General features: G+C 36.5%; 2 protein-coding genes and 1 long non-coding RNA gene across 6 annotated transcripts in view; all 3 read left to right on the top strand.

Annotated features, from left to right (window-relative positions):
• HEPACAM2 (HEPACAM family member 2) overlaps nucleotides 1-13,127 on the top strand; it is a 268,902-nt gene that overhangs the window by 168,669 nt on the left and 87,106 nt on the right. The window lies entirely within an intron of this gene.
• LOC134497748 (uncharacterized) overlaps nucleotides 1-13,127 on the top strand; it is a 110,939-nt gene that overhangs the window by 74,087 nt on the left and 23,725 nt on the right. The window lies entirely within an intron of this gene.
• CDK6 (cyclin dependent kinase 6) overlaps nucleotides 1-13,127 on the top strand; it is a 103,624-nt gene that overhangs the window by 67,952 nt on the left and 22,545 nt on the right. For all 4 annotated transcript variants that reach the window (XR_010067939.1, XM_063303628.1, XM_063303627.1 and 1 more), the window contains exon 5: nucleotides 3,980-4,089. Coding sequence is in view for 3 of the 4 variants with exons in the window: in XM_063303628.1 (XP_063159698.1) it covers nucleotides 3,980-4,089 (110 nt within the window). In the remaining variant the exon portion in view is untranslated. The remainder of the gene's footprint in view (nucleotides 1-3,979; nucleotides 4,090-13,127) is intronic.

Raw genomic sequence — 13,127 nt, 5'->3', positions numbered from 1 at the left:
TCCCTGATAATAAGATTTTTTGTCACTATTTTCATATATCTCTATTAGTTCCAGGATCAGATACAGATATTTGAACAGCCATTTTTGTAATAAATGAAATAGCTGTAGATAATACTAATTCAAATAGCAAATGTCAACTGGCATGCTGGTAGGAACATGCTTACATAAAATTATCTCTATTTTATCTTTCTTTCTGCCTGTAATCTCATCAAGGAGTAGAATCTTTTTGTCTCAAACAATAGCAAAGCCAATATATGTGGGTTTATGTTACAGTAGTTTTCACTCCTGTAAGGAAGGCAGAACCAAGAATGACTGATTGCTAATGGAATGACTTCTACTGATTCCATCAAAGTGAGCTTGCACTTTTAGACTGCAGTTCTAAATATTTACAAAGAAATAAACTATTATATTCAACAGAAGTTCATGTCTGGGCAGATCTTCATAAAAATTTCATGTTAATCACCATGGGCACCAGCTTGCTCCCTTTCAATCCAAATCTTGTCCTTAAGGTCTGTCATTGGGTCAGCTTGTCCCTGTGTTATTGGTGGGGGTGGGGGAGATGAAGCTTTTCCTTTATCAAAAAGTTTCACATAACTAAAATATGGTAATAAAAACAATTCCGAAGAGGAAGTGCTGTGATAGTTGTTGAATTCACCATATCCTGTCTTCAGCATATTTTTCATTTCTCCTTCTCTGTAACTGAATGGAATGTCCATAAATAGTTGTTTGGTTTCTTGGTGAAAAAGGGATGAGGCAGAGGGAAATGTTCTTAATGAATCATGCAGATTCATTGCATCATCAGGGTTTTTTTCCCAAAGAGAGCATTCTTAGTAGCAAGAACATTTATCTGTGGTTATTCTTTGCAGTCAAGTTCCTTGAACGCAAGCAGACACATTTTGCTCACCTTGAACATCAAACACATATATTACACATACTGAGACAATTGCATTCATTACAGATGATCGGCCTTCCTCAGTTTGGTGCCCAATACAACCCCTAACATCCCTATCCAGAAGGCTAATTTGTGTAGATCTCTTAATGTGCAGTTTTACCTAAACCATTCTTTATAAAAGATTTCCAAGATCTTTCCTCCATATGATGCTTTCTTCAATCAGTTTTCTTGGGAATACGATTCTTTTTTTTTTTTTTTTAAACAATACATGTTTTGGGGAAGAATGTTTTCTCAGCATTTAAAATGCATCATTTTGTGCTGTGAAAATGTCATTTTCCCTCCCTGCTAAGCATAGCATTTGCAGTAGAGAATGTTCTCCTTAACACTGGCCTTGTCTGGGGATTCTGGTAGTTGAAATCCAACATCTCTGGAGGGCACCTGATGGAGGATATTGCAGAATATGTTAATATAAATATCAGGAGAACCTAGTGGCTTCACAAGAGACAAATCACATAACTTCTCCCTTCCCGTTTTATACCACTTTGTAAATTGCTGAAATGTTCCCTACCTATTGCAACCTCAGATGTTAAGAGATTGAAAAAACAAAAACTGTGAATGATATTAGCTGTTCTCTGCAGCAAGCCATGAAAAGAAACGGTTTATGTGAATGGATATGGAATATTGAACAGTTTAGTGTGAATTTTGTTGTGGCAAACTTTGCTTCTAGATGACATCCATAAAGGCATAGAGTTTGAACAGTCTTAGAAACAGCGAAGTTGTATCTTTTCCTGAATTTCTAAAAAGAAATTTAATTTTCATTAAGCTAGAAGGAAAAAAGCACAATGTAACTCTCTATTTGAACCTGTTTCAAGAGAAAGAGGTTTTCTATATTTCACCTAGCAAAATAATTTGTACTGCTTTCCAAAATGCGTTCAGCCTTCATAAATTTAGGCACTTCGGAAATCAGTTTCTCTCCTGGTTATTTGTTGCATTCAGTCCTTTCTTTTGAAGTTTTTATTGTTCTGAGCAACTGCACCTGTAGATGCAAGGGTCATGAATCTCCATATAGGGAAGGAAGAAAACAGTGACTAGTGCCTTCTTCTCACTTTTCACTGGCTGAAAACTGAGAAGTTTTATCAGTTGGGGCTTTCTGTCCAACTGCAACCGTAGTGTGGATAGAATCTCCGACATGGTTGAACTGGTGAAGGACATCATGCTTCTCCTGCCCTGCTCACATGTGAGCTTTGTCCTGTTCAGAAACTGCTCCAGATCATGTGATGTCAGCTGGCTTGGGGAACTGAGTCAACTTATTTCTTGTTCTGGGCTAGTTTGCTTAAAACCAGAGGAAAGCTTTTTTTCCTTTTTTGCAGTGCGACAGCTCCACACACCTTACATGTAGGCCATTTTCTCTTTCCCCAGTCCCTCCCCTGACTCCTCAGTTCAAGGCAACCATTACTCTTTCCCTCTTTCCTTCTTCCTTCCAGAGCTTGAGTATCCAGAAATCAATATTTCTGTAGATACTAGGATTTGTTTCCCCCTCCAGCAACCTCAGAAATATACAGCCATGTTTACATCTGTTGATAAAAGCACATTGCTACAGTTCACCATCGCAGTTTGCGGAAGGTTTTTAGATGCAATAGGAAAGTTGGCTTTGCAGCTAGAAAGCTTTGCCTCATTTCAAGCTGTCAGATTGTCCTTCCTTCCTCCTGGAACAGCAAGGTAAATGGACTCAACAGAAACTAAAAAGCTAGATTGGTGGATGGGTCTAGCAATGTATTTTGTCTTCCTTTATATGATGGCAGGATACTGATTTTTTGCATTCTCCTGTTGCTTCCAGTTGGAGGGAGCACAGGTTGGCTTGTGGGAGATCTCAGCATTCTGAGGCCGGCAGAAGTGAAGGTGATTAAGAAACCGAGGAGTGGAAATGCCCCCTCTGGAGTAGCTGTTGAAGAGTTTTCTTAAGAAGGCTATTTTCAGCAGAGGCTTAAAGTCTGCTTGTTGTTCATTTTAAATAAACTCCATTTTCCTATTTTTGTCCTCACCATTTCAAACATGTGACAAAAGCTAAATCTGTTCGTGCTGGCTGTGTATTTGGCCTAGAGAATAGTATATTCAAGTTTTTCATGCAGCCTTCTACATTCAGCAGTCATTTCAGCGAGCCTAAATACTAAATATTGATACCTATCAACTACAGTAAGTTATCCTGTTCGTGTTGCAGTAACAGCTTACAGGTCTTCACTTATGCCATAAATTTAGCAGTGTCTTTTTTTTTCTGTCTTAAAATTACTGAATTGTTTCTAAAACAGATATGAGACCAAAATGCTGTAAGTTTTTAAGCCAATATGACCATTTGACTAAATAATGTCCTTGCATTTCCTGTATTTATTACTTCATGTCTATATTATATATGTTTTGCATGTTTTAATCTAATTTCAGATGACCTCTAAATTGAGGAATACATTTTTCCCAGGAGATTGATGCCATTACTTTAATTAAAAGCAACGTATTTAGGAAAATATTTCTAAATTCAACAGTATAACTCTTTAACAACTCTGCAATTGTATTTTTCCCTTCTCATTTGTAACTTCTTCAAACTTTTATCTATGTGTGCATCTCAGAAAAACTGTCACAGACTGTATTTCCTGTGGTGCTTCCAGATCGAAGATTTATTGTGCAGTCCTTAAACATTGAATTTTACTGTTTCCTCTATCTGTTTCTTAATGTAAATAAATACATGAAGGAAGATGAAACAGAATAATTGCTGTCCAATACTTTTCATTTAATAGCCTTTAAAATCCTTTACTTGGAAGCATTTCTAATGTTTTTCATTTTTAAATTTATAGAACGACATTTGTCCATCCTGAGAACTAAAATGTTTCCTTACTTGCAATATAAAACAAAATCTAAAAATCAAACAACTGATTAATAATATAATAATTATGTAGATACATTCCACAAAGATCCTCCTTCAAAGCTTGCAGTCTAGAAATACAGGAACATATGTTGGGAAACAAAGCATATTTTCCTGCTTCTTGGGAATGTCTGTAATTATACCATATTCCTAATGCTTTAACCTTTGTTTTGCAGGTTGTTACTCTGTGGTACAGAGCTCCTGAAGTTCTGCTTCAATCCAGTTACGCAACACCAGTTGATCTTTGGAGTGTCGGTTGTATATTTGCAGAAATGTTCCGTCGCAAGTAAGAACTAGTTTAAATCCTTCTTATTTGGAGAAAAAATATCTGAAGCTGTAGCTAATAGTACATGAACTGTTATTTTGCTCATTGATAAATTTACTTTAAAATGTCTTCATCAGACCAGATTTTAGGGTGGTGTAATAATATAGTAATAACATTATTTAAAGCAATACAATGCTGAGATTCTATAATCATGATACAGCAGCAAATAAAAATGTCAAGGCAGGCTGGAGGATGTGCACCTTGGAGAAGTTGGGGAAATAAAAATGTCTGAACCTGGCATTGAAAAGATTGTAAAGTAGAAGCCATGGGAAGCTCTTAGGAAGAATATTCCAAAGTAATATTCTGTCATGATCCCAAAATATTGGAGTTGTGAGAAGGTTTTAATAGTGAGCTGAAGGAATATTGGCTAGCTGCAGTTGCCCATCTCTTCTCTCTGCTACCCTCTATAAGTTTCAAATGATCCACTAGAAATCCATCAAACCTAAAATTGAGTCTCTGACAATTATTTTGTAAGTTTTTTTTCTGTTCTAACAGTGCTTCTGTTAATAGATATACATTTCTGGCTTAAGGATCTATGCTAATTAATTCACTACACTGGGTTCCTCCTTTAGTTTCTAAATTTCTGTGTTCTGAACCAGTACAATTTACTGGGTGTGGTGTGTTCACACACAATTCTAAGGCATAGGTCAGTGGAGTCACTAGGTTATTTAAAAACCTGATGGTTGAATTTGCACAGTGTGGCTGTGTTTGTTTCTTTAAAACTTGATTAGTATGGTTAAATCTTAATTTAAACCATGGTTAAATTTTACAGCATTAATTGACAACTTCTCAGGAGTTGGGTTTGTGACAAAATGATGGTAGTGCAGAAGATTAGTGGATAGGAAGAATGAAGGAGAAGGCAAGGAACACAGAGTCTCCCGCAGGTGGCGTAGTAGCGGCCACCAGAGTATAGAGACTGGTGCAGGTAGCTTTCAAGGAACCCCTTGCCCTCTGTGAAAGAATGGCGTGGGGTCTGCCAGGAGCATGTAGCCTTGACAGTCAGGGCTCAGTCATGACACACCAACCCATCTTTCACACTTTCAGACACTTTTGCTGACAACGTGATTAAAGGAACAAGAGAAAGAGAGAAAGAGCTTTGTGGCAGCAAGCATGCACACTTCTTTCAGAACCCCTTGCTATTTTACAGAGTACAGGAAGTTCACTATAAGCTCCACGTATGGACAACTCATCATTTGGAATATGCAGATGGAAACATCAAAACAGGGAGACCCCGGTTTGGGTCTAAGGTGCCTTCAGATTTATTGGCAGATGAAATGCACAGTGACTTAGCGAAGTTTCATCTTTTGTGTTCAGTCTCAAAATGGGCTAACTCAAAAATCTGGTTAAAACGTTGTGTGAACAAAACCATTGAATCATTCTCAAATATGGACAAAATACTTCTCCGCAAAATATATAGAATGCTGTTTTTCTTTCACATTCATATTATGTTTTTGAGTCTAAAAGACTATATTCTTTCAGCTCTGTTTGTGCACTCTAGGGCAAAGACTTAAGACTGTGCCAAAATATTGCTTTACTGCAAATTAGTATTCCTTGCCTTTTTGTCTGGCAGTCAAATATGATTTAAGCTGTCATTGTTACTCTGTTACATAGAGAGGTTGCTGGGTTAAATTAGAGGCCTGCATTTATTCAGACTTAGGTAGAAATTCAGGACTCGGAAACAGAACTGAAAAAGATAATCTAATAGACTGGCCACCTGTCTCGAGATGAATTAAAAGCTTGTCCAGGACTAGATCATCAGTTTCTAGTATATCGCTATGCCGATAAAAGACAGAAAGGCTTAAAAAAAAGATAAAGTGCTATCAAATGGGATGAGGAAAAGGAGAATCTCCTCATATAAAATGTTTAGAGATTAATAGGGCGAACTTCAACATAGCTGCAGATGTATTTGGATCCGTGGCAACAAAATAAGACATATAGCTATTATAAATATATTTGTTTAGAACACTGGTTTAGAACTTTAAATTCCCACATTTGATTTTAAATTAATATAAAAAAGAGTAGATGCCCAATTATTTCTACTTTTCTATTATACATAAGTTTTCATTAAAAAATACAAACTGGGACAATATGTTCTTACATTCAGGTCCAGAAATCATTCCCTTTTATGCTTTATTACATGAAATTACATGCTAAGCCAGAGTTGATTTAATTTGCAGTTTGTTGCAAAGAAAGTACTAGAACGAAAGAGCAGCTGGCTTCAGCAGAAACCTTATATGATGATATAATTACCCCATAGTGGGATGGGGTTGGCACTTTTTTGTCCTCCCTGACTTTTCATGCGAATATTTTGACACACCACATGGTGGGATTGTATTTCACTACCTCAGGAAATGTGGAACCAGTAGATAGTGAACAGCAATCTTGTCATATGGCTAGGGTGCTTCCCTGCAGTGATCAACACTCTAGATAAATAATCTCATAGAGACTTTGCTCATCTGTTTGTTTGAAGCCACCTTTATTTCCATATATAACTATCTTTAGGACTAAGTTATAATTACAAGTTTTACTGTTTTTCTTTCTTTTTACTTTATTTTCTTTTTTGATCTGTTTTTGTTCTTCCATCAGACTTGCAGATCAGATTTGCTTTTTTGAGAAATGAGAGGGAAATTTTGCATTCTTATTTAATTGAATAATATGACTCAAACAGTAAGATTGACAATAAGATTGTGATTACTGTAAGGTGGGTTATGATTTTTTGCAGGCAATATTAGCCATGTTTCCCCTCAGCACCTTTGTTATACTTTAATCAGGTTTCTAAAAATGGATATGCAGTATGTAGACTATTAAAGAAACATGTTCACGTTGTGTGGGTTACCCATTTCATATCTGGTTTGGGAAATATTACTGTATCATAAAGAATCAAAATGAGTGGAGTTTCCCCGAGTGACCAATTTAAAGCTGAAAAAAATTAAATGGAAAACACTTTAAAAGTTCCAGGAAGTTAACAAGCTTATTTCATTATATACCCTTTTTAATGGTTCAAATTAACTTGCTTGTTCCTTCTGTTTTTCTGGCTGGTTATCTTCCCAAGGGCTTACAGTTCAGCTGATTGATAACCGTTAGACAAACCCAGTAACTGTATCTGTCTGTGGTTGAGATGGGTGTGGAAGTGAATGGCATGCCATTCAGTTGTGGTTTTCCTTCATGCTTCCAATCATGCCAGACTTTGTCACAATTGTAGATATGATGGGCAAAGGAAACCGTTGGTCAACCAAAGAAACCAAAGACTGTTACTTAGCGCCTAACAAAAGCGAAGAGGGGAGGGGGGGAATGCCAGCTTAGCATGCAGAAAAACCCTTGGTCAGTCACATAATGTAATTGGGCTGCTAAAGCCAGACTGAGTGGTTTGATGATAAAGATACATCACTTTTTATGCGTGACAGATATACAAAGTGCTAAGCTGAGAGCTCTGCTCTGGTGAATAAACATTTTATTTTGATAGCTCTATTTTGTTGGGTTTTTTGTCTTGTGTAGTCTTCATTATGATGAGTACAGTAGCATATACATGAGGAAGTGACAGGAATGATCAGTTGGGTGGGGTGAGCTCCTTGGCTGTTAGTGTCCTTGGTATTTTAGTTTGTAAAGGCAGCACGTGATGTGCAAGTTTAGTATATCTGGAAGTCAACCTTGAGGCAGAGGAGTCAGGCAGAGGAGTAAGTAACCAAGTAATGAATTAGTAACCTAAATTAGGAGTACATCCTACAACATTCAGTTAGAGCAGAGTTTCTCAACCTTGGCAACTTTAAGAGGCGTGGACCCCAACCTTGCTGGCTGGGGAATTCTGGGAGTTGAAGTCCACATCTCTTAAAGTTGCCAAGGTTGAGAAACATTGAGAGTCACTTTTGAGAAAACATGCAAAAGACTGTTAGATTCTCTTAAGGTGTTTTGAAAAAGTGTATACTGCTGAGGTTGGCTGGAAAGAAAAATTGTTTACATACAGAGTAATAGCTTTATGAAGAAATGTTACACAGCAAATAATTTCAGCCTGTTGTCAGCAGCATAGGGAGTGGGGTGATTCCCTTCTTTTCCCCCTGCCCTCCAAACATGTTCCAGAGATTTGGCCATCCCTCCTGAGCAGATTTGTTATGAGCCTGGTGGCTGCGAGCAGTAGGGCAGGGAAGGAGGACCAGGACAGGAAAGCTGAATTGACTAAGAGGAGATTGGTTTACAGGTAGATCGTGATTAGTCCAAATTCGAATAATGTGATACTCAGTTTAGTGCGAATTGTCAATGGATACCAGGTTGTGTTTCATGCAACTCAAAATTCAGCTAATATGAGGCTAGCACATGCGCAATTGAGGCTAAATGCAGTTGCAGTTCGGGTTTGAGACGCTGCTAATCTTTGTATGTGCGAAATGGAGAAAAGGAAGATTCCATCAGAGGAAAACAGTACAAAAAAGAAGAGGCTCATTATTACATTAGAGCAAAAATTTGATGTAATTGAATGACATGAATGTGATCATAGCAATGCTAAAATAGGTTGAGATGTTGGAATGCCTGGATCTACAATAGAATTTTTTTGTTTTTATTTTGCTTTCTATAACTACTATGTGATTTTGTTAACCATATATTTAAATTGTAAGTTTATTCTTTTTATCCTTTTCTGTAATATTTAATTAATATACATATAAAAATTTATGTCTAAAGTTTTTCATTGCATATTTCCATCGAGTTGAAACCAATTATTTTATATTTTCCATTTGAATAGTGCAAATTCAAATAATACAACCATTTCATGGGATTCATTAACTGCACTAATAGAGACCTACTTGTATATCCTTTCTGTGTCTATACTATTTGCAGAGATTGCTTAAGTTACATAAGTTAAAATGAGAGTTACCCTGTTCAAAGTGAAATATATAGTTTCCAAATTATTTTTTAATGTTCTGTAGTTTGAGTTACTTAAGAAATCCCCCTTTTATCTCCCATACTAACAATGAATGGAAATGGCCATTCGTGCTTTCACATTTCACGTAGGAATCCTAATTTGAGATAAGGTTATTTTATTTAACCTGCAAATATTTCTGAATGTGTTTTGCATTAAACTTTTCTAAACTACACTCACACAAAATTTACATGGTTCAGTCCTGTCAAAGAAGGTTTTGTTACTGAATTTATAGAACAAATCTTTCTGCCCCCTTGTTTCCTTCAGTTTTACAGTTTTGCTTTGGCAGTGCTCTCTGTTCTCATCAAAGCATTTAAAAATAAATTCAGAGGGTGTGTTTTAAAAAAAACCCCATCAGGTTTATATGCAGCCTGGGAAGCAGAAAATCAGATAGAAATCTGTAAAAGGATGGGACAGCAGGACACTGACAGCATCTGAGGCCAACCAAAAGAAAAGACATAAAACAACCCTGAAATACTTTGCCATCTTGTTTTGAGTAAATATCTTGTGCCAGATTTTCTCAAAGGGAAAGATGGAGAACACAATATGGGGTCTGATGATTTTTAGACATTTGGAGAATTATATTTGTTTTCCAAGCCATCTCTGCTTTTTTTTTTTTTTTTGGAGGCAGGCTACTTCTATGAATTATGCTTGGATGTAATGGGAGTAGAGATTGACAACTTACTGGTTACTTACCAAGGGCCATGCCTAATATGTTAGGAGATGCTGAGACTACAAAGCAGGTGGAACCACATCATGTATGTGAGCGTGGCAGGGTTTGGGATGGGAATTTGAAGAAGGGTGCTTTGTTTTGTTTTATAGTCATATGTGTATTTTATAGCTTCTGCTATATTTTCCATGTCATTTCAAACTCAAAGTGACACAAAATTGTGCTTATTTTCAGCGGTCATAGTTAGAAGGTCCTCCATGAGTAAAGTGACTATATGTCCTTTCTTATAAAGGACTGTCCTTTATTTCGGAAAGATTGATTGATTGATTGGTTTTGCTCTTGAATTTTCCTTTGTAAAACAAAGTTATATATATATATATATTTTTAATCCTTATGAACCTCTTTCAGATTTGTCCCTGTTTTCATTTTTTTTTCCGAGAAAATATGGTCACTGTAAAGACCACAAAAAGGAATTGGGGGGAGGGGGATGCACTCCTGGGACCACAGGTTGTCCACCCTTGTTACAGAGCTTGCATGTGATATTGTGGATTCTCCCATGAACCCAATAAGCAATCCATAGTATGCTGAAATATCTAGGCAGGGCAGGAAGAAGAACATAACACAGAATTCCTGGCTAAACATTTAACCTATCTTGAGATAGATATTACCCAATACAGATATTTACTCCAATTTATCAGGAACCCAGACAGAAAAAAAGCATGATTTTCAAAAGTGTCTTCCTGACTCACTCATCCCCAACTCCCGCCAGAGCAAGTTCAGAGTTTCTGATCCTTTGCATTGCTCAGAAACTGAAATAATGGATTTTAGTTATTCCACCAAACTCACCTTTATTTGCACAGACTGCCAGCATACCTGAGGTAGTGTAGTTTAAAAAAAAAACCCGACAAAAGTATACCGTTGTGCTGTTATGCAAATTTAAGCATATTTCATTTTGAATGTCTTTTCATCTGTTTTGTTCACTATGAGAACACTTTTTGCCTTGCAGTTTTTGATAGGATTTTTTTTTTAAAAAAAACTTGTTCCTGAAAGGAGATAAAATAGCATACATAAATAATCACCATTACTTTTTTCCTCACAAAACTCCGTGAAGCAGACTAAACTGGTTAGCCCAAGATATATTGTTATTTAGGACAGGGGACAAGATCGCATGTATCTTACTTCAGTGGCTGCTGAAGTAGGACCTGTCAGTTGGCTTGAATATACCAGACCAGGTTGGCGGTACATAACCGCTCCTCCTGCCTCAATAGCTGCTGCCTACAGTGTTTGGTTTTTTCTGCTTTTTTCTTCTGGTCAGTTTGAAAATGGTACTACTCTGGGTTTGCTGCAGAACGTAAGAGTCAAAAGCATCAATCCATTCAGTCAGTACTTGCTTTTTTCAACTGGAAAAAGCTCTCCAAGGTTCCAGGCTAATGTTTTCTGAGCACTGTTCCTGAGATCTCATAGCGGATTTTGCATTTGGGACCCTTTGTGTACAGAGTACATAAGTGCTAATATTCTCTCTTGTCGTTACTGGATGGCTTACTACAGGATTTTTTTGTGTATGCTTGTGAGTTGTTTCATACAGGTTTTAAATCTTTTTCAGAGGATAAGAGATTGCTCCTCAGGAAAGTACCTATAGTATCTGAGTGAACCAATAAGTAAAATACTTTTGTTTCCATTTGTTTATTTGCTTTGCAGTGCTTTTAGGAAGGATTCAAGTAGGTAAGAGTTAACTTCCTTCATGCTTTCATTCATGTGTGCAAAAGCTTTAAGCTGATACAAGTAGGAGTGTTTGGTTAAGCAAAGTTTATTCCATGAGAAACTGACCTACTGGCATTAAACATTTGCTGTTCAAAGGTTTCCCATCATAATGTCAGATAGAAATATTTTCAGTTGGTGAGGCCCAAAACAAATATACCTTACTGGCTCAAAATTGGAATTAAAAAACACTAGGTGCTTTTAAGTAAAAGATATTCCACTATTAAACACATTATCTTAATATGCTTGTAATAGAAGTATAATTTTAATCACAGTTAATTTCATGGATTATAGTTCTGTTCTAATGGCCTGATACTCATTTATACTCATGATGAATTGGGACATCTTCTATTTTCTTTATTATTTGGTCAGCAAATTTCACTTGTTATTGCAGTATCAGGAAAAAAAGGCTCATCACATAATAGTTTCCATCAATGAGACCTTTCTCCAGCCAGCTAGAAGAAAGAAAGAATGTAATACAAGAAGTAGCCAAATGAAAGCTTCAGGTTACCTACTTCCTATTCTTCCTGTATGGTCAGAGGAATAAAACATTTTGTCTAGTTTCTGCTTGTTATTCTATATGGACAAGGAATAAAGATTTAAAAGAAACTCAAGTCCAGTTTTTCAAAAGCTATCTGCCCTCCAGATGTGTTGAACTTCAACTCCTACAATGCCATCAGCAGGACCCTTCCTTCATACAACTTTGCATTACATTTGTATGTGCTTCCCATTTTGTCTTTCAGTGGAGCCCTTTGATTATAAAAACAGGTATGATACAAATATTAAGAGTTTTATACTTGTAAAATACAAATGGTTATATTGTACTTTTTCATATTTTCTGTGGGGCTAAAGCAACAAAGATTCATGTGGTAGCTCTAAATCTAACAAATATACAAAGATGTAACTATACACTTCATGCCTTTAAAATGCCATAGAAGTTGCTTTTGTTGCAGCAAAATGTCCCAGTGCCTCAAGAATGAGATATCTTGTGAGGTTGTAATATGGAGGAGCCGTTTCCACAAACCAAAGAACCATACACACAACCAGAACTTTATTTTCAGTTTCCTATACAGCAAAGGCAAATAAAACTGAATAGCAATAAGCGGCAGCAGTAAAAAACTACAAAGCAAATTTCAGCTGTACATGATTTCTTATCGTGCATATAAATAGTTCTTTTGGATAAAGACCAAAGTGTGTAATCTCACTCTTTCAGTTTTTTTAATAAATGTTTTTCCTTAGAATGAAAAGAGAACCTGAGCAAACCTGTCTCTAATCTTCATGGATTCCTTATCTTGTTTCAAGGTTCATTACCAACCAGAAGGGCTGACATAAAGATACAGAGTCTGCATTGTAAAGACACATCCAGTCTTCATTCTTAGATTTTCCTGAGACAGGCTACATGATATTCTGGAAATGGTCAAACGAATGTGAGACAATCCCTGTTATGCTTGGGTGTTTCATTTATTGTAGAGGACTTCACATATGCATTTAATCCTTGTATTTGCTCAATTTCTGACACTTAGACTCAAGGCTTTTTGTTTCAGAAAGAACAGCCAAACTGGAGGCTTAGAAAAAAGAGTAACACCCTTAACAACCATGGGAGGGACAAATCATATTATTCATGCGATTTCTTCTTTGATTCATTTATAGAGTTAAGTTTCCTTT

Source organism: Candoia aspera, chromosome 4 (assembly GCF_035149785.1).
Source record: "Candoia aspera isolate rCanAsp1 chromosome 4, rCanAsp1.hap2, whole genome shotgun sequence".
Lineage (NCBI taxonomy): Eukaryota > Metazoa > Chordata > Lepidosauria > Squamata > Boidae > Candoia > Candoia aspera.
This window is presented reverse-complemented; position numbering and strand designations above follow the sequence as displayed.